We start from the raw sequence: 26,207 nt of genomic DNA, 5'->3' as shown, positions 1-26,207 counted from the left end.
CAGCTGGGAAGCGGCCTCAGCAACAGCGTGGGCGGGCGGGCGGCACGCGCGCGGGCGTGGAAACCCCAGGGCCGCTTCCCAGCTGGGAAGCGGCCCCAGCAACGGCGTGGGCGGGCGAAGGGTGGGCGGCGCGCGTGCGGACAAGCGGCAGCAGCGAGGCGGCGGGGAAACCCAATCTTCAGCTCCTCGCTGCTGCGGTGGAAGTAAAAACACCATCTGCGCATGCGCAGATGGTGTTTTTACTTCCGCACCGCTACTTCGCGAAAAATCGATCATCGCGAGGGGTCCTGGAACGGAACCCTCGCGATGATCGAGGGATCACTGTATGTATGTATGTATGTATGTATGTATGTATGTATGTATGTATATATATATATATATATATATATATATATATATGTAGATTGTTCTGAGTTCGGGTTTTGCCCTGTGTAATATTTTGCATGTCTATGCGATGTTTCGGTGAAATCACATCCACCATCATCAGGCTGAAGTTTCCAAGCCTTGTGCTGTTGTAAAACAAATATATATATATATATATATATATATATATATATATATATATAACCTTTATAAATACATATTGGTTGCCCAGTGCCCAAAATTACAGTCCTATGACGTCAGCGATGTTGTAAGTGTGAGAACCAGTCGTCACTTTTTTCAGTTCTGTCACAATATTGAATGATAAGTCTGTCACTAAATGAATGATACGTTCTATCTATAGAAATGAGTAGTCTAAACCAGGGGTCTCCAACCTTGTCAACTTTAAGAATTGTGGACTTCAACTCCCAGAATTCCTTAGCCAGCGGGCTGGGGAAATCTGGAAATTGAAGTTCCCAAGTCTTACATTTCACAAGGTTGGAGACCCCTGATCTAAACTATAGGATGGTGGCAACTCTTATTTAGGGCTCCCCTTTTTCTATGAATGCGATCTCCCAAAAAAGTGGAACCAAGGGGGCAGGGGTGGGCTATTAGCCCTAACACTAAATTGTGCTTGCCGCGGCGGCTCGTAAGTGCTCGCGGGGCCAGCGCGATTTTGCATCTGCACCTGTGGAGGTAGCAAAATCACGCACAGAGCCACAGGTGCACCCGTGTTTCAGCAAGGTTTTTTGCTTCTGTGCATGCTGAAACACGGGCGTACCTGTGGCTCCGTGCACGATTTTGCTACCTCCACAGGTGCAGAAGCAAAATTGCGATGGTCCTGCCAGCACTTATGAGCTGCGGTGGCGAGCACAATTTAGCGTTCATGCTAGTAGCCCACCACTGCAAAGGAACCTGTGGACAGAGAAGAACATGTACAGGTAGTCCTCTGCTTACAATCATTCATTCAGTGACTTTTCAAAGTTAAACAGGGCTGAAAAAAGTGAGTTATGACCATTTTTCACATTTGCGACTGTTTTGCAGCATCCCCGTGGTCACATGATCAAAATTTGGACCCTTGGCAACTGCATGTATTTATGACGGGACTGCAATGCGCCAGGGTCATGTGATCCCAACTTGCAACCTTCTGACAAGCAAAGCCAATGGGGAAACCAAGTTCACTTAGCAACCATGTTATTAAATTAACAACCGCAGTGACACAATTAACAACTGTGTCAAGAAAAGTCACAAATGGGGCAAAATTCACTTTAACCACTACCTTACTTAGCAATGGATGTTTTGGGCTCAGTTGTGGCTGTAAGTCAAGGACTAACTTGTGCAGGATTGGACCATTGTGTAAGGACGGCAGGCCAAAATTACAGGCCTAAATGGACATTAGGCAGTAAAGCATAAGTAAACAACCAAGAATGTAGGCCTGTCTGTTGCTATAGAAACTGCTTAAGTGATTTGTGCCTGCCTGCCTCTCTCTCTCTCTCTGTTTCTGCCCCTCTCTCTCTCTCTCTCTCTGTGTGTGCAACCTATCTCACAAAGCTTGATGGTTGTGCAGAAAAATTAGATTAACTAGTCACAAAAACCTACAACATGGGTATCCAATCCTGTTGGTTTGCTATAGATCTATTTTGAGCTTATTTGCTCTTGTCAGTCACCCATACCCTTACTGGGATTTGAACCTGCAGCCTCTGCCTTGTAAGGCAGTGGCTTTAGCCTCCAGGACAGTGATTTTCAACCTTTTTTGAGCCGCGGCACATTTGTTACATTTACAAAATCCTGGGGCACACCACCAACCAAAATGACACTCTAAGACACTCTCCTCTCTTTTTCCATTCCTGTCCTCCCCCCCTTGTGTGTGTGTGTGTATACACACTCCTGAACCATTTCCAAAAACAGGTGAGGGCTGGGGTTTTTTTCTCTCTTATTCTTTGGGTGCTTTTTATCATATGCTTTAAATCAAGAGTCACTTCTCTCTATCTTTGGTTTCTCTCTCTTTCTTCTCATTCTCTGCCGCAATAATTTTCCAATTTCTCTTTTTTTCTCCCCTTTTCTCTCTCATTTCTCTCTTTCTCTCTCCCTTCCTCCCCCCCTCTCTCTTGCTTTCTTTCTCTCTTTCTCTCTCTCTCTTTCTTTCTCTCTCTCTCTTTCTCTCTCTCTCTTTCTCTCTTTCTCTCTCTCGCTTTCTCTCTCGTACACCACACCGGCAACAGCAGCATCAGGCAGGAGCCGCAGGGCGGCGGCAGGGTGGTCGGCTGCGAGTGGGAGCTCCAGAGCGGAGGCACTGTCATCGTTGGCTGGATGTGTTGCTGGATGCCATACATGCTGGTGGTGCACTGGGCATCAGCACGGGGCTGGCATCTCCATCCCGGCCCAGCCAGCGGGCCAGTGTCAGCCCCGCAGCGCCAGCATGTACGGTGTCCAGCAACATGTCCAGCCACCGCTCTCGGTGCCTCTGCCCTGGAGTTCCCGCTTTCAGCCGACTGCCCTGATGCCGCCCCGTGGCTACTGCCCAATGCTGCTGTTGCTGGCACAGTGTACGCTGTTGCCGACCGCTCGCAGTCGCCGCCCCGCGTCTACTGCCCGGTGCTGCTGCTGCCAGCGCCCTCCCACTCCCATTGCTGGCGCCCTCCCGCTGGGCCCCAAGGTTCATCTGCCGCCGCCGCTGCCAGGGAAGCTCCAGCCAGGCGGGGCACTGCAGCTGCCGGAAAACTTGGAAGGCGCGAAGAAGGAAGCTCAGCTTTCGGTCTCGCAACTTTTTGCTCTTCGCGCCCTCAGCAAAAAGTTGTGAGACTGGAACCTGAGCTTCCTTCTCCACGGCACACCTGACCATGCGTGCCACGGCACACTGGTTGAAAAACACTGCTCTAGGATCCAGACTCTCCTCCTTATCAGCTGCCCTGAGTCTTCAAAGAGGGGCGGCATGCAAATCTAATAAATTATTATTAAATTATTATTATTATTGTTGTTGTTGTTGTTGTTGTTGTTGTTGTACCAGGGAAGGGTTATATGTGATTTTTTGTCGAGTCACCCTGGTATATCCACCAGGGGCCATATTCCAAGGCAGATAAACTTTTTATAGCTGACAACTATATAAATGTAACATATTTTTGTAGATAGATAGGTAGGTAGGTAGACAGACAGACAGACAGACAGACAGACAGACAGACAGACAGACAGACAGACAGAAAGAAAAGTTAATGAACATAAATCAAATAAAAACATTAAAAGTTTATGCTTTTTTGGGCTGCACTAATAGCTATCAAGGACTACAAACAATCTACAGACTATGAGTGGGAGGAGCCTGATCTAGAACGTCCAAAACCTTCTTAGATTTCTATAGCTCTTTGCTGCCATCTGTGGGAGTCTGGAACATTGCAGTCCAGAAAGGCCAGTCCCAGGAAAAAAAATAGGGTGGGAACCAGTGCTATGCCTGCTGGTCCAGGAGGGAACGTGCAGCCTTATTAAATTTAACAAATTTACAATTTGCAATTTAATTTAATTTATTGAACTTCTATGCTGCCCAATTCTGCAGGACTCAGGGCAGCTTGCAACAATTAAAAAACAGGACAATTGCACAATAACAAAAAGAAGTTGAAAATATTTACAATCTACTTCTCTGTGACATTTGGGGCTAATGTGAGGAGAATGGGAAGGACTGGCCACTGTTAACCCTTTGTCTCCTGCAGGCCTGCCTCTCTGGGAAAATGAAGAGGCCACCCCTTCCCTGTTGTTGGAAGCCCTCTCCTCGGAGGCCATGGAGGGACCCAAAGAGGAGGAAATGGAGGTCTCGGCGGAGGTGCGGGGATCCTCACCCCCAAGTCCCGAAGGCCTCTCCGAGTTGCTTGAAGGGGCACTGCTGAGAAAGGAGTTTCCCGGAGAGGAAGTGGCGGAAGAGCCAATTTCCGGTGAGAACCCCCCCCCCCCCCCCAAAAAAAAAAAATTTGGTGATTCTTGGAGCCGGACTGTGGGCCTATTTATAAGGGGAGACACCATTGTGAATAATAAAATTTGGCATTGCACTTTAAAAAATGGGGAATGGGACAGGACGCAGTGGGGGTAGTAAGTTTATGCACTATTTATTGAATACTTAATAGATTTTTTTATTGTCCTTCCTTCTCTAGTCCCTTAGTATGATCCTTAATTACTTTTAAAATAGGAAATAATTAAATAGCATATTTTTTACCCATAAACGCTTTAAACATTTTCATCATTATCTAGAACTGAACTTTTATAACAATGAAAGAAAATTGAGCTACTTGCCTAATCTGTTATCATACTGAACCTTGTAGGTTCGGTACAAACCCTTAAAAATGTTACTGTGCTCCTCAGCAAATTATGCCGTCTATCATTTGTCCTTTTTGTGGTTATTCAAACAATGTGACTTAATCCACTGAAAAAGAGTCCAAGCACCTATTTGATAATTTTTCCCACCCAGTCACAGGACCTTTAAGCCACCACCCGGTCATATGACTCCTACCTGGTCACGTGACCATCAAGCCACTCCCGCAAAACAAGCTATGACCACAGTGTGGCAGTAAAAATTTTGGCAGCCTGTCACTATCCATAATTGCACATTGGTTTTTCTGCCAGGAAAAAAGCGAACAGGTGGCAGAGAGGAGATTTTTGAGCAGTGGGAGGTAGGGGCATGTTGCCATTACTGCCACTACTGCGTGTGCAGCTTCATTTGTCTTTCATGCGCACCCATGCTAGGCACACGGATCCCTAGCATGTTTCTCCTTCTGTGTATGCACAGGAAACAAAAATGCACTGAAATCTCATGACGGGATGCACACGCAAGGGTTTTTTTTGCTTCTGCACATGTGCGGAATGGAAAAATTGCCCAAAATCTCATACATTTATTTATTTATTTATTTATTTATTTACTTACTTACTTACTTACTTACTTACTTACTTACTTACTTACTTACTTACTTACTTACTTATTTACTTTATTTATTTATTCATTTATTTATTTACTTACTTATTTACATACTTATTTATATTTATTTATTAATTTTGTCCAATACACAATACATATTGAAGAGAATAGACATGTAGCATTATATATAAAGAAAAGGATAGAAGAAAAGGTATAAAAATAGAGGAGAAGATATATGAAAGGAAGAAGAGATATATGATATACGAGATAAAGAAGAGACAATTGGACAGGGGACAGAAGGCACACTAGTGCACTTATGTACACCCCTTGCTGACCTCTTAGGAACCTGGAGAGGTCAATCGTGGATAGTCTAAGGGAGAAATGTTGGGGGTTAGAGGATGACACTACTGAGTCCGGAAATGAGTTCCACGCTTCGACAACTCGATTGCTAAAGTTATATTTTTTACAGTCAGGTTTGGAGCGATTAATATTAAGTTTGAATCTGTTGTGTGCTCTTGTGTTGTTGCGGTTGAAGCTGAAGTAGTCATTGGCAGGCAGGACGTTGCAGCATATGATCTTGTAGGCCAGTGTTTTTCAACCAGTGTGCCGTGGCACACTAGTGTGCCGCGAGACATGGTCAGGTGTGCCGCGAAGCTCAGCAAGAGAGAGAAAGAAAGAAAGAGAGAGAGAAAGAAAGCAAGAGAGAGAGAGAGAGAAACAAAGGCAGGGAAGGAGGGAGAGATAGAAAGAGCAAAAAAGAGGAAGGAAGGGAGAAAGAAAGGGATGGAGAGAGAGGAAGGAAGGGAAAGAGAGGAAGAGGGAGAGAAATAGAGCGAAAGGGAGGAAGAGAGAGAGATTTTTTTTGTCCAAATTTTTTAGCCCCCCCACCACTCCCCCCCCCTGCTTAATGTGCCCCATGATTTTGTATATGTAAAAAATGTGCCGCAGCTCAAAAAAGGTTGAAAATCACTGTTGTAGGCAATACTTAAATCGTGTTTTAGGCGTCGTAGTTCTAAGCTTTCTCAATTTTTATGCCGCCCTTCTCCTTAGACTCAAGGCGGCTTACAACATGTTAGCAGTAGCACTTTTTAGCAGAGCTAGGCTATTGCCCCCACAATCCAGGTCCTCATTTTACCCACCTAGGCTGAGTCAACCTTGAGCCGGTGATGAGATTTGAACTGCTGACCTACAGAACTAGAGTCAGCTTCAGTGGCCTGCAGTACAGCACTCTACCTGCTGCACCACCCGGCTCTTATGTGCATCCCCTTGCGAGATTTTGAAGGAAAAAGATGGCGGCGCCCATAAGACTGACAGTGGAGCAGTCGCGCGCAAATTGTGCAAACTGGGGGCTGCTACCAGTGTGCAGCCCCCTACTGCAAAGTTAGCAACCCAATACCAGTGGGCGGGTATGAGAGATTTGCAGTATTTTTGTTCTGATGTCCACATACTCCTTCTTTCTAACTAGGAGGACAGTCTTCTACTCTGTCCCCATTCCATCCACCCATCCAACATCTAGATGGTGGGAGGGTCATTGAGACCTCTGAAGCTACAGCCACTGGCCCCTCCCCGCTGACCACCGCTGCCCCTCCCACTGGCTTCCTACTCACCACACCTCCAGCTTCAACGGCGGCTGCTCCTCCATGGTTGCCCCCTCCACCGGACGAGGTCGGGTCGGCCAACCACCCTATTTCGGCCACCACTACCACCTTCATCCCGGATGGTGACGAAGAGACAACGACCACTCTGATTACGACGACGACTATCACAACTGTTCACACGCCTGGTAAGTGATATGAGTGAGATGCAAAGGTTTTGGACATGGGCGTAAGCCTTCTCCAAACCCAATGCTCTCCTGTTACTTGCCTACCTAGTACAGTAGTACCTCGTGATACGAACCCCTCGCCATACGAACTTTCCGAGATATGAACCAGGGGTTCGGAAATTTTTTGCCTCTTCTTACGAACTTTTTCCGCCTTATGAACCTGCCGCCCGAACGCCGAACCTGGAAGTTCGGCAAAAATTTGGGTTTGGCGTTCGGGAGGATGCCGAGAAGCCCCCTGGCTGTTTCAAAAGGCGACATCCGGGCGGTGGGGCTTCTCAGTGGCCACCTGAACCCGAACTTTTGCTGAACTTCTGGGTTCGGCATTCGGGAGAACCCGGGCAGAGGTGTTTTTGCGTTTGTTTGTTTTTTTTCTTGCACACATTAATTGATTTTACATTGTTTCCTATGGGAAACATTGTTTCATCTTACGAACTTTTCACCTTACGAACCTCCTCCGGAAACCAATTAAGTTCATAAGACGAGGTATTACTGTAGTCTGAAAGCATGCAAATGCGAGTAGATAAAAAGGTACCACTTCAGTTGGAAGGTAACAGCATTCCATGCGCCTTGGCCTATAGTCATTAATGACCATATGAACACCAAAGAGTCTTCAGGCTAAGAAACATAGCTTAGCACTGACCTTTGTACTTAGACATGGCTGGGCATCAGGAAATGTTTACTTTTATCATCCCTCAGCCCAAAAAAATCTGGATGACCCATATGGAGTCACCAAATAATGGTAGGCTGAACTTAGTTGAAAAAATACGGGCCATCCTGGACTAAACTAAACTTCTTTGTCTCTTTTCTTGCCTTCCTCGCCAAGTACTTTGCAACAACAACATTACCGACATAGAAGGCTACGTTGAATCTCCCGATTACGCTGGCACTACCTTTTATGGAGGCCTAGATTGTACTTACACGATTTCAGTGTATATGGGCTACGGAATAGAAGTGCAGGTAAGATGATATGAATTGGTCAGCCCTGAAGAAGTTAAAACTATGGTAGGCCTGACATTGGGAAACGTGTGCAATGAAATTTCATTTTAATGTATATGCTGGCTAGTGTCCATTCAAAGTGACAATATTCTAAGTGCAAAAACTCATGTGGATGAGTTTAAACTTTTAACTAACCTCAGATTGTGCCCCCTTGTTCTTGTGTTCACTTTAATAGGAAAGTGAACACTAGAACAAGGGGGCACAATCTGAGGTTAGTTGGGGGAAAGATCAGAAGCAACGTGAGAAAAGATTATTTGACTGAAAGAGTAGTGGATGCTTGGAACAAACTTCCAGCAGACGTGGTTGGTAAATCCACAGTAACTGAATTTAAACATGCCTGGGATAAACATATATCCATCCTGAGATAAAATACAGGAAATAGTATAAGGGCAGGCTAGATGGACCATGAGGTCTCTTTCTGCCGTCAATCTTCTGTTTCTATGTGGATTGATCTTTTTTTCCCAAAAGTGTTTGGAAGGTGAAAAAGAATCAGCAAGACCTGACCACATTACAGACAGTCATTGACTTACAACCATTTGTCAAAGTTACAACGGCAGTGGAAAAAAGTGACTTGAACTTATGACCATTGCACAATGGTGGGTTGCTGTCAGTTCGGACCGGTTCGTCCAAACTGGTGGTGGAAACGTGCCCCCGCTCGCCAAACTGGCAGTGATGGCTGGCTGGCCACAACCCTGAACCGGTTCTATGCTCGCCATTCCTGGAAAGAAACTGGCAAAAACCCTCTGTATGCATAAAATGTTTAGGTCCCACAGAGTGGGCCTTCTCTGGGTCCCATCGACTAAGCAATGCCATCTGGTGGGGCCCAGGGGAAGAGCCTTCTCTGTGGTGACCCCAGCCCTCTGGAACCAACTCCCCCTGGAGATCAGAACTACCTCCACCCTCCTCGCCTTTCGCAAGTTGTTGAAAACTCACCTTGCTGCCAAGCATGAGGAAATTGACATCTCCCCTAACTACTTTGCTTTGTGTATGGTCTGATTGGGTTGTGTGATTATTTTATTATAAGGATTTTTAAATTGTGTTTTTAAATATTGGATTTGTACATTGCTTATTATCGTTGTGAGCTGCCTTGAGTTTTCAGAGAGGAGCGGCATACAAATCTAATAAATTTTTAAATTATTATTATTATTATTATTATTATTATTATTATTATTATTATTATTATGTCAGTACAACACAGCAAACGAGATCACTATGCTGGATTTCGTATTTCATCACCAGTCGGGCGCTTCCTAAGTACCTAGGACTGCGTGATGTAGCGGCGAATTATGTTTGCCGATCCCAGTAAAGCGGCCTTTTGCAATTGACAGATGGAGATTTTGTTAATTCCGATGGTTGTCAAATGTCCGCTGAGATCCTTTGGTACTGCGCCCAGTGTGCCAAGGACCACTGGGACCACTTTCACTGGCTTATGCCAGAGTTGTTGCAGCTCGATTTTTAGATCTTCGTATTTCATTAATTTCTCTAGCTGCTTCTCCTCAATTCTGCTGCCTCCTGGGATTGCGATGTCGATGATCCATACTTTCTTTTTCTCCACGATCACAATGTCAAGGCATACCCATCAGTGGGGTTGTTGTTATTGTTGTTATTATTATTATTATTATAATATTATATTATTATATTATTATATATTATTATTATTATTGTTGTTGTTGTTGTTGTTGTTACTTTCAACGCAATGCAAACCGGTAGGGAAGGTAAGTGGAACCCATCTCTGCAGCATCCCATGGTCACATGACCATAATTTGGGTGCTTAGCAACCTGCAAGTATTTCCAATTCTTGCAATGTCCTGAGATCTTAGTGACCGCTGACAAGCAGACTCAGCTGCCCTTTGGAAAAGCTGGTTTCAGGCTTCTTCGCCTGGATAAAGATGCTGTTGCTTTAAGAGTTGCATCCATTTTAGTGAATGAGTTAATTAACCAACAGCATCCACCCCCACCCCTCCAGGCTTGCAATGAACCTTAAAGGCTTAAAGCTGCTTTAACAAACACCAAAGTGATTGTTCAAGAATCAAAGGGCTTCGGAAATATTTCTGAAGCATAACCCACCCTGGTCCATTAGATCAGTGTTTCCCAACCTTGGCCACATGAAGATATTTGGACTTCAACTCCCAGAATTCCCCAGCCAGCGAATGCTGGCTGGGGAATTCTTGGAGTTGAAGTCCAAATATCTTCATGTGGCCAAGGTTGGGTAACACTGCATTAGATGAATATGTGTTTCAAGTCCTGTTTTTGCAGAGGTGCTTCCTATCCCAATAATTTTCCTGATCATATTTTCTCTTAACTTTAGATTGTTGAACAGCATTTAAAAAATACACTGCTCGAAAAAAATAAATAAAGGGAAAATTTAAACAACACAATATAACTCCAAGTAAATCAAACTTCTGTGAAATCAAAGTGTCCACTTAGGAAGCAACACTGATCGACATGCTGTTGTGTACATTCAACTTTGTACAGAGCAAAGTATTCAATGAGAATATTTCATTCATTTAGATCTAGGATGTGTTCTTTGAGTGTTCTCTTTATTTTTTTGAGCAGTGAAGCTTTATAAAGGTGCAGCCCTGTTCTTAATCTTCTTCTTCCTACCTTTGTTCACTTCACAGGTGCAGACTCTGAACTTGTCCAAGGAGGATTCACTGACGGTGGAAGGTCTTGGAGGGGAGAAGCCTGTTGTCTTGGCCAATGAATCATTGATGGTTGAGGGGCAAGTGATCCGTAGCCCAACCAATCAGCTCCTGATACATTTCCAGAGCTACCACACCACCACCCCTGGTGTCTTCAGATTCCACTACCAGGGTAGGGCTTGAATACCTCCTCATTACACCTTCTTTTAAATTACCTGCAACAACATAGCCAAGAAGGCTTCAAGAGTTGTAAACTTAATCCTACGTAGCTTCTGCTCTGGCAATCTCACACTGCTTACCAGAGCTTACAAAACTTTTGCCAGACCCGTCCTCGAATGCAGCTCATCTGTTTGGAACTCATATCACATCTCAGACATTAACACCCTTGAAAATGTCCAAAGATACTTCACCAGAAGAGCCCTTCACTCCTCCACTCGAAATAGAATACCCTACGAGACTAGACTTTCAATCCTGGGCCTAGAAAGCTTAGAACTAAGACGCCTTAAGCAAGATCTAAGTATTGCCTGTTGGCGACTACTTCAGTTTCAACCACAACAACACAAGAGCACACAACAGATTTAAACTTAATATTAACCGCTCCAAACTTGACTGTAAAAATTATGATTTCAGTAACCGAGTTGTCGAAGCGTGGAACTCATTACCTGACTCCATAGTGTCATCCCCAAACCCCCAACACTTTACCCTTAGATTATCTACAGTTGACCTATCCAGATTCCTAAGAGGTCAGTAAGAGGCGAGTACAAGTCCACTAGAGTGCCTTCCGTCCCCTGTCCTATTGCTCTCCTATATCTCCTATACCTTTCTTCTATTCCTATATCTCTTCTTCTATTCTTTCATTGATATGTTCTATTACTATACCTTCTTTTCTATTCTTTCATAGATATATTTTACTAGGAATATCTCATCTATAACCTTCACCATGTATTTTACTATGTGTGTATGTATACATACATACATACATACATACATACATACATACATACCCATTATTGGACAAAATAAATAAATAAAAATAAAATACCTTTCCCTGCTTAGTCCTCCACATATGGTTGAGATTCCTACTCAAAATCTTCCAGGGTGTTTAGACTGCATGTTATGAGAAGCATATCCAAAAGATGCTTTTTTTCAAGAGGCAACTGGACTTTCTTCGTTTCTTCTTGAAGATGTTTCACTTCTGTCCAAGAAGCTTTTTCAGTTCTGTCCTCAAACGTCTGAACTGAAGAAGCTTCTCTCAGGAGAAGTGAAATGCCTTCGAAGAAAAAACCAGTCCAGTTCTTACCCCTTTGAGCAGTGGGAGACTGAGGACTGAGAGCACAAGAAGAGTGCAGAAGATTATAAATATTTTTTTCAGTGTTGTGCTGAAGTTTTGAGCTATTCTGAGGAGAAGGGCAGCATAGAAATTAAACAAACAAATAAATAAATGCACAAAAAAACAAAAACAATAAATATTCTAGCACGAAAATCACACCTGACAAAAGCTGATTCTCAACAGGCTTCCTCAGAACAAAAGTGAATATCTACACATTACATATTTCACGTATTATTAGAATAGATTGGTTCGTTCTCAGCGTGCATCTAATTGCATGCACATTTCTCTAAATTCAGGCTGTGTGTAGTACGTATGATATAGAGTGGGAGGCGCCTCAAAGCAAATGAGATGCATAATATGATTTACCAGAAGCTCTTTTCCTTGGATGTAATCTAATCCCAGAAGCACTGGGGAAAAAAATCTCTTAAGGGTGATGGCGCTGGGTTTAACAAAGGTTTATCTGCTTTGCAGCTTGACTAATTTACATAAGAGTGAAGGAGAACCCCTCTTGTAAATCCAATTCAAAAGGAACCATACCTCTCTAAAAAAATTAATAATAATAATAATAATAATAATAATAATAATAATAATAATAATAATGAAAATGCCAATAAACCAGTTACAAATCAAGAATACAGTGTTCCCTCGATTTTCGCGGGTTCGAACTTCGTGAAAAGTCTATACCACGGTTTTTCAAAAACATTAATTAAAAAATTCTTTGCGTTTTTCCCCCTATACCACGTTTTTTCCCGCCCGATGATGTCATATGTCATCACCAAACTTTCGTCCACCTTTAATAAATATTTTTTTTAATAAACTTTAATAAAGAAACATGGTGAGTAATAATCTAAATGGTTGCTAAGGGAATGGGAAATTGCAATTTAAAGTGTTAAGAGAAGGTTTGTGATACTGTTCATAGCCAAAAATAGTGTATTTACTTCCGCATCTCTACTTCGCGGAAGTTCAACTTTCGCGGGCGGTCTCAGAACGCATCCCCTGCGAAAATCGAGGGAACACTGTATATTTATTTACATTTATAGGGTGCATATATTATATTATATTTGCTGCATATATTATATCCACTCTAATGATATTCAGAGTAGAGGAGAACTTCTTTGGGTCCATCATATCCTATGGTACAAATCCAGTGCTCACAGGGTGGGCTCCAGCCGGAACGCTAAATTGGGCTCACCGCCGCGGCTCATGAGTGCTTGCTGGGCCAGTGCGATTTTGCTTCTGCACCTGTGGAGATAGCAAAATCGTGCACGGAGCCGTAGGTGCACCCATGATTTGGCATGCGCAGAAGCGAAAAAATATCGCCAAAACACGGGCGCACCTGCAGCTCCACCCGCGATTTTGCTATCTTGCGCTGGCCCACATGTACTTGCGAGCTGCGGGGGCGAGCCCAATTTAGCGTTCCGGCTAGCAACCCACCCTGAGTGTGTATTTTGTTTTGTTTTAGATATATTTTATTGGTTTTTGCACATACATAACACAATACAAACACCATACAACAGTGCTCTGTGCATGTGTTCCCATCACCCGACTAAACATACATTCCCCACCACCAATTGGGGGGGTTCAAATATTTACAAGTATATATTCTGTTATTTCCTCAGCTCTGATTTGCATTTACAGTATTTACAATTCAAAGAATGATTGGAGTTTATTTTTCACCTTTTCGTCGCAAATTTTACTTCACATATAATCTTTTGCCTTGTCCCATCGTTCCATCAGTTTCTCCAGTTTGTTTTCATTAAAGTTGTTTAATCTTATTTCCATAATTTCAAAGTGTCTACGGAGAGGGGCGGCATACAAATCTAATAAATAAATAAAATAAATAAATAAAGTGAATGTGATCAGTGTTCCCTCTAATTTTTTTTTGGGGGGGGGCGGGCGGAAAAGTATAGTGTCTGAGCGGCAGTCCCTTCGGGACTGGGCGGCACAGAAATAATAAATAAATAAATAAACAAACAAATAAATAACCCGCCCTGTTTTGCCTCAGAGAATTTCAAAATAAAATACTGTACTGTGTGTCTATAACAGTGAGCTCATAATAGGGCAACTCTACCAATATCAAAATGCCACTTAAATAGTTGAGCTAGTTTCAAACTAGATTTTGATTTTCTTTCTCTCTTCCTTACTCCCATTCTTTTTCTTTCTCTTTTCCTTCCTCTCTTTTTTCTATCTGTTTCTCTCTCTTCCTCTCTTCCTCTCTCTCTCCTTCCCTCTCACTCTTTCCCTCTCGGCTTCTGGGCAGGTTTGGAAAACTCTGAGTTGATGATCATTTTTAAGTGAGCGATTGCTCACTGCTCAGCTTAGAGGGAACTATGAATGTGATCCACCATGTACCAGTACCAATTGTGCATTTTGTGTGTTAAAAAAGACACAACTGAGGCAGCGGACATACCAAAAACTGAACAAAAGCCTATTAACGGTCGCCTAGGTGTACAAATATTTATCAAGTATTGGCAGCATTGAGCATGTTCCTTTACGAATGCATATCATTTGTTGAAGGCATCTTGTGAGCATAATTACCGGCGATGTTTCTCTGTCTGCAACCTTCCTATCTCCCAACCCCAGCTTTCCTGCTCAGCTGTGGCTTCCCCAGTAGGCCAGAAAATGGAGATGTCATGGTAACTGATCTCCATCCGGGCGGCTCTGCCACTTTCAAATGTGAGTCAGGCTTCCAGTTGAGGGGTGAAGAGATACTCATTTGCCTCAACGTCAGCCGCCCTCGGTGGAGTGGCACCAGCCCTGCATGTGTGGGTGAGTGAAGGCATAAAACGAACCAGAAAATGCATCCTTGTCAAAAGATTGGAGTGGTAATGGACAAACTGGAGAGCATTAAAAGGTTTTTGAGTCCCAGGGGCAGAACATTTTTCCGAGAACACTTTCTTCCTTCATTGTATGACAATGTATTTTGGGGTTTGTTTGTTTTTAAAAATGCACTGATACCAATGGCCCAGTTAATGAGGCTAATACCAGAATACCGTATTTTTCGATGTATAAGACGCACCGGTGTATAAGATGCACCTTAATTTTGGGGGAGGAAAATGGGGAAAAGCATCTGCTTACCAGATATTCATCTAGCGAGTGTCCTTAATGTGGTCAGCTTCAGCAGATTATTTTATCCCCTGATTAGGGCTTTAAAAAAAACCTTATTGGAGAGAGTAACAATGAAAGAGTTTGCAAGCCAGTAAGAGCTGGGAACATCGTTAGCACCTGGTTAGGGCTGGAAAGAAACATTTGGAGCAAGTTAGAGCAATGAAAAAAAAACCCTGCAAAGATGTAGGACTTGGAAAACATTCTTCACAGAGAGTAACAATGAACGAGCTTGCAAGCCAGTAAGAGCTGGAAACATCATTAGCACCTGGTTAGGGCTGGAAAGAAACATTCGGAGCAAGTTAGAGCAATGAAAAAAAACCCTGCAAAGACTTGGAGCTTGGAAAACATTCTTTGCAGGGCGTAACAATGAAAGAACCTGCAAGTTAACAGCTGAAGAAGATCATTAGCAACTAGTTAGGGCTGGGGGAAAAAGCTGTGAAAAATGATACATTCAGAGTATAAGATGCATGCAGATTTTCATCCTATTTTAGGAAAGGAAAGGTGCATCTCATGCTCTGAAAAATACAGTAATTGTCTGAATTATTCAAAAATATCCATCTGGTTGCCCAAAGGTGCTTTTTCAAGAGGCAACTGGACTTTCTAGTTTTTCTTTGAAGACATTTTGCTTCTCATGCAAGAAGCTTCTTCAGTTCTGATGTCTGAGGACCAGAACTGAAGAAACTTCTTGGACAGAAGTGAAACATTAAATGTTAAAGGAAAAACAAAGAAAGTCCAGTTGTCTTTTGAAAAAGTACATTTGGGACAACCAGAGAATCTCCATAGACGTTTATCCATCTGGCTGTTGGTCTCAAATACTGAGTGATCATTTTTTTGGCCCAATGGGGGGCTGATTTAAGAGTTTGCTATTGAAGAAAAGAGAATCATTTTGTTTTCTTTTGCCATTTATAATACTGTCAGGTGAATTTTGTTTCTTGACCATTCTTAGTTAAATTGTAAAGATTTATATGGTTATGAATGTTGCAAGAACAAGGCGAATAACACCTTTTCCTCTAAATGTTAAAACCAGGTAGTTACACAATGAACAGATTGCCGATATGTTCAGAATAAAAATGTTTCTTTGCAGAATGCATAATTTATTGTCACAAGGTGCAGGGATGATAGTAACTAAATAGCTTTAGAAAGCCATAAAATTAACAGTGGAGAAAGCCTCAATAGCAATTTTGTCATTAGAATGGAAGCTTTATATTTAGAGGTACATATTATCCTTCTGATTGCCAGACATTCTGGGCAAACACCCAATGCTTTACACAGGTAATATTCTTCAAGTGATTTTCTAAGAGTATCTAACTGGCCTCAGGTTTTTTTTACAAAAGTTTTTCAATAATGCTTAATTTTTCTTATAAGTTTGGATTCCTTGAACAATTGCAAATGTTCCCCCCCCAAAAAAGTCCAAACTCTAGATTCAGGATTTTTTGTATTTAAATTTAAAATTTCCATAATAGCTCCGATATCCTAGTCAATCCAAGACATCCATCATCAGGGAAGAGTGTGACTTTTATATTCTTCGCTAATCACATGAAAACGTATCTTGATAAAGGTAATAACTCATAATTCCCCCAGGCTTTTTTATATTTATGTTTGGGTATGTATGTGTTGTTTGCTTTTTTAAAATATGATAGGTTTTTATGTGCTTTTTTAATATTAGATTTGTTTTCGCTAGAATATTGTTTTTATTGTTGTTGTGAGCCACCCTGAGTCTTCGGAGAGGGGCGGCATACAAATCTAATAAATAAAAAAATAAAATAAAAAATAATGTATTTGCAGAGAATGAGAACCTTAACGATATTTGGTGATTTATATTTTTTTTGGTAAAGTGAACTCCAAAAGGCAATGTTGAATTAGGGAACCTGGGAAGTGTCAGGGGTTAGATTAACCAAGGATTCAGTATATTACCGCTCAGAATTCATTTTGGAGTGAGCTGCATATAAATACAATAAATAAATAAATTACCTTGAGTAGAACTTAGTTTCTCCTGTCAAAATGAAATCTGAAGGAACTTTCTAAGGATGCATGAAATGTTAAACAGGATTCCGTATTCTGAAGAATTCTAGGGGAAAACAGGACTTGCAAAGAACATCTGGCCTTCCTCCCTTTAGCTTCTTGTGGAGGAACAGTTCACAACGCCACCCGTGGACGCATTGTGGCTCCGGACGCCCCAGGAGGACCACGTGGTCGGAACCTGACCTGCCGTTGGTTGGTGGAAGCACCTGAAGGCCAAAGACTCCATCTACACTTCGAAAGAGTGGCACTGGATGAGGATAACGACAAGTGAGAATGTGGGAAAATGGGGGTGAGGGGGTGAGAAGATGGAAAATTGATGGGAAATCAAGCATGCCGCGGAGGTGGGAGTGGAGAAGGGAGAAGATGGGGAGGCATCAGCTGATGACAAGCAGGAACGGTTGAAATACACACTGCTCAAAAATAAATAAATAAAGGGAACACTTAAACAACACAATATAACTTCTGTGAAATCAAACTGTCCTCTTAGGAAGCAACACTGATTGACAATCAATTACATACACGTACAGAAGAAAGTATTCAGTGGGAATATTTCATTCATTCAGGTCTAGGATGTGTTATTTGAGTGTTCCCTTTATTTTCTTGAGCAGTATGTTTCAGAAAATGTCAATAACCTAGCCTGGTGCAGGGATGAATCCTACTATCAGTCTGTAGACATAGAAGCAACAGGAGGAAGATATGTTTGTACTGCCCACAAAAATATGATGGACTCTCATGAAACGTCCAAAGGAATTTAGAACTGTCTTTGGAGAAGGGATGAGAGGACTGTTAAGGAGGAACTTGGACAAGAGATTACAATAGCTTTGCCTTCCTTTGGCTGAAGTGAGAAACTTGGACGAGTTTTCAAGTTTGTTGCCAGCCTTTCATAACTATGACACTGTCAGAATTCCAGGAATGCCATTTTATTGTTAAAGAATATAATACCAGAATATTGCATTGTGAAGTCCAGTGCTTCTCAATTATTTTCTGTTACGCCAGGAAAGAATTAAACAATTTGCATGTCCCCAGCTCTCCTCTACGACTATAAATAGTATCATGCCCCACCCCACCCAATCTACCACCTCCAAATTGCGCCCCACCTTGAGACGTACATCCTACCTAACATGGATACCTCCGTTATCTTCCTGATACCTCCGTCATGTTCCTCACCGTTGTGTCCAGGGCAGGCCGTTCTAAAAGAAAACATCTTGTGAGCTCGAGAACTTTGATTGAACTTTCGAGACATTTTCTCTTAGAATGGACTGCCTTGGACATAATGCCGAGGACCGCGACGGAGGTAGAGGTACAAATGTCAGGTAGGATGCGCGTCCTACTCCCTATGGCAAAAAAAATAAATTACGTTCTCCAGGATCATGCGCCCCACTGGGCATCACTGCACGCACATCCTAAGGCAGTGATGGCGAACCTTTTTTTCCTCTGGTTCCAAAAGAGCGTGCGTTTGTGCTATCGTGCCCACAACCATAACTCAATGCCTGGGGAGGGCGAAAACAGATTCCCCCACATCTTGGAGGCCAGAAATGGCCTGTTTCCAAACTTCTGGTGGGCCCAGTAAGCTCGTGTTTCGCCCTCCCCAGGCTCCAAAGGCTTCCCTGGAGATGGAAGAAGGTAAAAATGCCCTCCCCCATCCCCCCAGAGGCTCTCTGGAAGTCAAAAAACACCCTCCCAGAGACTCTATGCAAGCCAAAAATCAGCTGGCCAGCACACACATGCATGTTGGAGCTGATCTAGGGCAACAGCTCACGTGTTAGCAAGTATGGCTCCGTGTGCTACCAGTGGCATCCGCGCCATAGGTTCGCCATCACTGCTCTAGGGGGTTGGCTGCCCCGCCAGCTTGGTGTCATCTGCAGATTTGATTAGTTCCCCCTCTATTCCCTCATCTATATCATTAATGAAAATGTTGAAGAGCACAGGGCCCAGGACTGAACCCTGTGGTACCCCACTGCCTACCTCCTTCCATGTGCATTTGGAGCCGTTGAGGGCAACTCGTTGGGTGCGGTTGATCAGCCAACTGTTTATATCCATCTACATGTGTTATAATCTACCCCATTTTTTCTAATTTGTGGATTATGAGATGGTGTTCTACTTTATCAAAAGTGACTAACTGCTCATGAGGCCAAATGTCTGTGGAGATTTTCACTCACCCAGGTCTTGATTGCTATTTTTTTTCAAAGGCAACTGACCTGGAGCCAATTGTATATGCCAGTAAATTTTTGATTCAAATGATGCTTCCTCTTTAAAATCTTTGCAGAACATATAGTCATAAAAGGGTGATGGGCTCCTATGGGAACGGTCAAGAACGCAGTTGCGGTAGCAAAATTTGGAGCTCCACCCCAGAACACCCAATTTTTTATTTTATTTATTTATTTATTTTGTCCAATACACAATGAGGGTTTTAGTGGGTATACATGCATAGTAAAATACATGATGAAGGTTATAGAGGAGATACTCATAGTAAAATATATCTAAGAAAGAATAGAAAAGAAGGTATAGTAATAGAACATATCAATGAAAGAATAGAAGAAGAGATATAGGAATAGAAGAAAGGAATAGGAGATATAGGAGATATAATTTGCACTGAAAGATGTTGAAACAAAATTCATAAGCCATGCCCACAATGTGGTAGTAAAACCTTTGGTAGCCCATCACTAGACGCATCCCACTATTTGAGAAGCATTGCTGTAATCTTTTGTCTGAATCCGTGACTGTCCGCTCATGTCTTTCCCAAGGTTGACTCAAATTTTTTTAATGCACAGTACATCATGTACCCTGAGTTAGGGAAGTCTGCTTACCGAAATCCTTTCCCTTTCCCAGGCTGATGATCCGCAGTGGGAGTAGCACTTTCTCCCCTATCATTTACGATTCTGACATGGACGATGTCCCAGAACGGGGACTGCTAAGTGATGCTCAGTCTCTCATTGTTGAATTGATCAGTGCTACGCCCCTCATCCTTAGCCTGCGCTACGAAGGTGAGGACATAACTTTTCCCTTCTTCCTCACAGTTATATCTGCTCAGAAATAGTAAAGGCAAGAAAACATGAAGTTTGTCTTCTCTGACCGCAGTAGATTCTGACAGTTGCTATAGGTATAACTTTGGAAAGTCATCAAATCAAAGCATAATGATATGCAATTAACAGTGGCGTGTAAAGTGGTGGAAGCTTATTTTATTTTTATTTATTTTATTTATTTATTTTGTCCAATACAAATTGAAAGTTAAGGAGAATAAAAACGTGTAGTAGTAAATATCAGGGAAGGGAAAGAAGAAGATATATGAGAATAGAATACATCAATGAAGAGGAGAGGAAGGATATATGGATGGGAGAAAAGATATATAAAATATAGGAGAGACAATTGGACAAGGGACGGAAGGCACACTAGTGCACTTATGCTCGCCCCTTTAGTAAAACAAAATTCCATTTTGTCATTTAGGGTTGGCTAATTGTGTGTGTGGATAATGTGTGTGGATAAGTGTGCAGAGGTGAAGCCTCAATGCCATTGATGGGCCGCTAAACTGTTGTGGTGCTACAGAATGCACAGCAGTTCTGGAAACTCATTGGTTTCATTCCAGATTCTTTCAAGAAAAGAGAGGTTTTCAGTTAGGACAAAAGGGAACGGAGACAAGAAAGAGGTCATCAGAGAGAAAGGCTGGTGGTAGCTGGATGGAGAAATGAGTTTAAGTTACATTGATGCAGGGCTTGAACACATGTCCCACGGAGGTGGGTTCCTCCTGGTTTGGACCTGTTCTAAAGAACGGGTAGTAACTTGGTGGCCTGGGTCGCTAAAACTGGCAGTGGCCCAGGCCTGCCATGCTCTCAATCCTGTTTCCCCAAGAGTGCAGTAAGCACTGCCACCTTGTTTTTAGCTTCTGCACATGTGCACTTTTTAAAAGTACTGCACATGTGCACATACGAGTGCAAAGCACATGCTTTGGGCGCCCATGAGCAAATTGGCAGCGGGAGAGACCAGAACCCACCCCGGTGTCCCAGAAGGGTAGACTGAAGGAATTAGGAAGATATTTGCAGAAAAGAAGACGGGAAGATTAGATTACCCAAAACTATTTTCCATGGTCAAGCACCAGAAATAATAAATTATAGCTGGATAGATTCCGTTTAGACGAAAGGAAGAACTTCCTTACAGTTCGTAAAAGCTAAGCTGGCTGGGGAATTCTGGAAGTTGAAATCCACACATATTCAAGTTGCTTAGATTGAGAAACAGAAGGAGCAGCAGGCCAATATCTCTTCAGATCACGTAAATATTAAAGGAAGAAACATGGGGATATTGGCAGGAAAGAAGGGATTAGACATGGAAGGTTGGTGAACAGCTACAAAACTTTAGGCAAGGAAATAGGTGCAATTTGATTTGTCTTAACCTTCTTCTTGCGATTTGACCGAGATATGGTAACGTTGTAGTTGAACCTACGGTATATACCAAGTCAACAAAAGAGCTAAGGTTGATATCATCTTACTGTGTAATACTTCACTGCAAAAGGAGAGATCAGAAGCTATTAACAGTGATGGCAAATCTTTTTTGGTTCGCGTGCCAAAAAGGGGGGCGCAGAGGGGTGCATGTGGGTGTGCCCACACCCATAATTTCATGTGGGGGTCCCCCACAAATGTGGGCCTGACACCCACCTCCCGCTCGGCATGTAATGGCACACCCATTTTTTGCTCTCCCCAGGCTTCAGAGTTTTTGTAGGAGCCTGGGAAGGACGAAAACAGCCTTCCCTGCTCCCTGGAGGCCCCCTGGAGGCCTGAAATGGCCCATTTGCCAACTTCTATGGAAAACGCCTTTTCTGACCTCCGGAGCGCCTCTGGAAGGTGGGAAGGCCATTTTTGTCCTCCTCAGGCTCCTAGAAAGGTTCTGGAGCTTGGGGAGAACAAAAAATGGGCCTTCCCCATTTCTTCGGGAGGCTGAAAACAGGCTGTTTCCTGACTCCTAGTGTAAAGTGACCAGATTTTAAGATTGGGAAAGAGGAGGAGGAGGCTGGCTGCATCGGCATCACATGGACCCCACTCCCATCTTCTCTCCCTCCCCTTGCCTCCATCTCCCCCTCCATCTCCCCCTCCCTTTCCTTGTAGCCTGAGTGGTAGTGCCGGAGATGGCGGCAGCAGCAGTATTGACAGCAGGAGCAGCACACAAAGGGGAGCGCGGGGAGGCGAAGGAAGAAACGGAGCTTCCCGAGCTGCCGAGGCTTATCAAACGCCGCTCTGTGCCGCTTTGGTTTTCTCCTAAAACTTCTGGGCGGAGTTCTGTTAACATGGACCTCTGTTAAAATCGGGACATTTTGGAAACCCGGCGGGACGCGGGACAAATGTTTGAAAAGCGTGACTGTCCCGCTGAATGTGAGACGTCTGGTCACTTTATCCTAGTGGGCTCAGAAGGCCCGAAAATCAGCTGACTGGCGTGTGCCTGCGTGCCAGATCTGAGCTCACGTGCCCACCGATATGGCTCTGCGTTCCACTTGCGGCACGCGTGCCATGGGTTCGCCATCATGGAGGTATAACCTTTATAGGGTCAGTTTTCTGACTTTTTTGCTCCCCCTGGTGGCAGCTTTTGATGAAGATCGGTGTTACGAACCGTTCCTGGCCCATGGAAATTTCAGCACATCGGACCCTCTGTACCGAACAGGGACCATTGTTGAGTTTGCTTGCAGTGCAGGATACATGCTTGAGCAGGGTCCCTCGGCCATTGAATGCATTGATTCAAGAGACCCCCGCTGGAACGAAAGCGAGCCCACCTGCAAAGGTAATCATTCTTCATCTCAAACTCTCCGCTCAATTTTCCGATGCCAGATGCGTAATGTCTTTTCTCCTTGATTGCTCTTTTGTGTTCCTGACCTGCTGCCTGAAAGAGTAATGGGGCATGCTGGTGGGGCACAACAGGCCTGAGCAAATTACTCTTATGCAACTGGCTTTTACGAACTCAGGCACATGTTTGCGCAGCTGAGCAAATTGGTGCAGAGGCAGAAAGAAGCCAACGTGGTTGGAAGGAGAGGGGAGTTGTGGCAGAGTGTGGATATGCCGTGATCTGCACAAAGTCTGGGAATTAAAACGGGACAGGTCCAATTCTAATATATACCATTGTACAAGCAAGAACGATGCACGATCTGGAAGGCTTATTTGCATGGGGCCAAACGGTTCTGGAAGCACACAGTCACACTAACTGGGTTGTAGAGTTATTGGAACCCCACTTAGTTCCTTCAAAAGGTGGCTGACATCTTACATCAGAAAACTACTGAGAAGGCTAAATGATCTCTCATCATTGATGAGAAGTAAGCCTTAATTACAATAGTGTTTGTAATACAGTGGTACCTCTACTTACGAACTTAATTCGTTCTGTGACCAGGTTCTTAAGTAGAAAAGTTTGTAAGAAGAAGCAATTTTCCCTTAGGAATCAACTTTCAGACTTTCAGTAAAACCAAGTAATGTGTGTGATTTGGGGAGCCACAGGGAGGGTGGAGGCCCTGTTTCCTCCCAGGAGATTCCTAGAGAGGCCCCACGGAGGCTTCCCCCCGCCTTTCCCAGCCCTGTTTCCTCCCAGGAGATTCCCAGAGAGGCCCCACAGAGGCTTCTCCCTGCCTTTTCTGGTCCTGTTTCCTCCCAGGAGATTCCTAGAGAGGCCCCACGGAGGCTTCTCCCTGCCTTTTCCGGTTACAGTTTCAGAGGCTCGGGTTTGTAAGTGGAAAATGGTTCTTGAGAAGAGGCAAAAAATTCTTGAACACCCAGTTCCTATCTAGAAAAGTTCGTAAGTAGAGGCGTTCTTAGGTAGAGGTACCACTGTATTGTAATTAGTATATTAAGAGACCATGGCTAAATATGGGAAGGTGGTTACTCCCTCCCTCCCTCCTTCCCTCTTGAGGACTAGAGATGCAAACCAGGTTAGATGATTAAACTGGAATATTCTCACAATACAACTGTCTGGATGGAGTTAGTTTAATGCTGAGTGCCTGGCTTAATTGAACCCCTTAGCCTAGAACATAGCTATCTGAGATATTCTGGGAACTGAAATCCAGAAGTCTTAAAGTTGCCAGGTTTGGAGACTCCAGACCTAAGAGACAGGTGGTTAGTTCAGCTGGATTCTTTTTGTGGTTCTAAGAATAACATTCACACACATACTTTGTGGGGCCACTATTACTTTGATCCAGAAATATAAAATGTATTTAAGGTAATATTGCCAGAGCCTTCAGTTTCCATTCTATGGACTCAGCCCTAACCTTTCGAAAGGAAATAGAATGACTTACAAACAGACAAGTAGGTTTGGTGAGGAAAGGAATGTAATGCTCACCTCCAAGGCAGGAGGAAGTGGGACATCTGTGATGCTTCAGATATTGCTGAACCGCAGCAGTGAGGGGAAGAAAGGCTAAACGTGCTATGGAGACTTTTTGAAAACTGGGTTCCATCTTCTACTTGCTCCAGTAGGCAGGACTAAAATGTTCCTAAAAATTCCTAGAACAAGAAAGAACGCCACTTGTTTTTCTAAGATACCTTTCGGCTAATTCCAGTTCAGATATTTTCTTTAATGGCTGGGGAGCACATGGACACCAGGAGGAAGTGTGATTCTCCAGGTAGAGAGATCTTCTTTCCTCCATTATAAAACTTATCAGTTCCAGCTATGAGCCAGATGCCTTTGGAAGGTCCACCTTTTCTCCTTTATAAAGCTGAGGAGCTAGATAATTCTACTAGTAGAACCTGGCACGAGTAGGTAGTTGGTTCTCCCATCACCCATCATGAGGGCACTTCAGTCCAGGAATTCTGGATTTGGACACAGCAAGCAACTATTGCTGCGTACCGATGTCCATCATCAAAGGCTCATCCATTATGATGCCATTATGTTTTAGCCCAGCACCTCAATTCTTGCTATAATGAGGGTGAGAAAAATGGAGCATCCACTTCCATTTGCAAAGTTGGACATGGGCCTTCCTCAATTTAATGAAAGTGGGATCTTCTCAATGTCTAGTCACTCCATCAGATTTGATTGGATGAGATAATGATACAACCTTCTGAATCTCATGTTCAGAAAACATCAACTCCCATCTGTTGTCTTCATTCTCAAGACATTTAAATACTGTTTTCCTTGTGGGTGGAGCTTGCAAGAGTTACCCTAAGTTGCCAGGGATTGATCTGTGGAAATGCATTTATAAATTTGCAGATCCTTTTCTTCATGAGCATATTTGACATCCATCCCAGCCTTAACTGAGTTAGAAGTACAAACCTAGAAGAATCCCAGTGATTTATCTGGGATTTGCCAACAAATACAAATAAATATAGTGTTTTATCTCTTAAATTGGCTTAGATGACTTTCATTTGACTTTCATCATGGGGTAGAGTAGCTTCTTCTGTCAAGATGATACATATTTCTGTTCTGTGGACCAAGTGACTGGATTTCATTTCCAGGCCTTTGTATTGTGACCTCTTTTGTGTTATCTCCGCAGACCTGCTACGTGAATTTTTTCTTCCCACTTTGTCAAAATAATGCTGCAAGTCCTGGCAGAGTCGTATCCCCAACCCTCCCAGGGATATCTTTTTACGTATGTCCCAGTTTTCAGGTTATTCTCTTCACATGAAAGAAAAGGAAACATTGAGAATCCCTTCTGCACTGTAGATTGAAGATATCCTTTACTCCCTTTACTCTTTCTTATTCTATCCATTTTGTCTTTTGCATTTTCTCTGGGGATCGTATTCGCACCTTTTAAGTGGAAGAACCGGGTAGCTTTATTGCCAATAATCTTTTAGTCCTGCTTTGGAACAAGTCGAAGGAACTATCCAGTTTTCAAGATACCTTCTGTCTGCAGAAAAAAGGAATGTCGTGACAACTCCAATATTCTCTTCCTTACTCGTTCTCGGAGAGGGGCGGCATACAAATCTAATTATTATTGTTATTATTAATTATTATTACCCCTGCAGTAACATTTTTCACAGCTAGTTGGTATCAAGACCTAGAATCCAATTTTTCATATTGGATTATTGTGCCATTTTGATAAGGGTCACAGAAAGAGGGAAAGAGAAGAAGCAGAAAGCATTG

At 43.2% G+C, this 26,207-nt stretch overlaps 1 protein-coding gene across 1 annotated transcript in view; it reads left to right on the top strand.

Annotated features, from left to right (window-relative positions):
* SEZ6L2 (seizure related 6 homolog like 2) overlaps window positions 1-26,207 on the top strand; it is a 48,088-nt gene that overhangs the window by 5,806 nt on the left and 16,075 nt on the right. The window contains exons 2-9 of the mRNA XM_070731176.1: window positions 4,059-4,277; window positions 6,717-7,034; window positions 7,897-8,030; window positions 10,691-10,883; window positions 14,625-14,810; window positions 17,267-17,438; window positions 20,001-20,155; window positions 22,737-22,931. Coding sequence (XP_070587277.1) covers window positions 4,059-4,277; window positions 6,717-7,034; window positions 7,897-8,030; window positions 10,691-10,883; window positions 14,625-14,810; window positions 17,267-17,438; window positions 20,001-20,155; window positions 22,737-22,931 — 1,572 coding nt within the window. The remainder of the gene's footprint in view (window positions 1-4,058; window positions 4,278-6,716; window positions 7,035-7,896; window positions 8,031-10,690; window positions 10,884-14,624; window positions 14,811-17,266; window positions 17,439-20,000; window positions 20,156-22,736; window positions 22,932-26,207) is intronic.

The sequence above is a fragment of the Erythrolamprus reginae genome, unplaced genomic scaffold, assembly GCF_031021105.1.
Source record: "Erythrolamprus reginae isolate rEryReg1 unplaced genomic scaffold, rEryReg1.hap1 H_7, whole genome shotgun sequence".
Taxonomy (NCBI): Eukaryota; Metazoa; Chordata; class Lepidosauria; order Squamata; family Dipsadidae; genus Erythrolamprus; species Erythrolamprus reginae.
The sequence above is the reverse complement of the archived record's forward strand: the minus strand, read 5'-3'. Positions and strand labels throughout refer to the sequence as shown.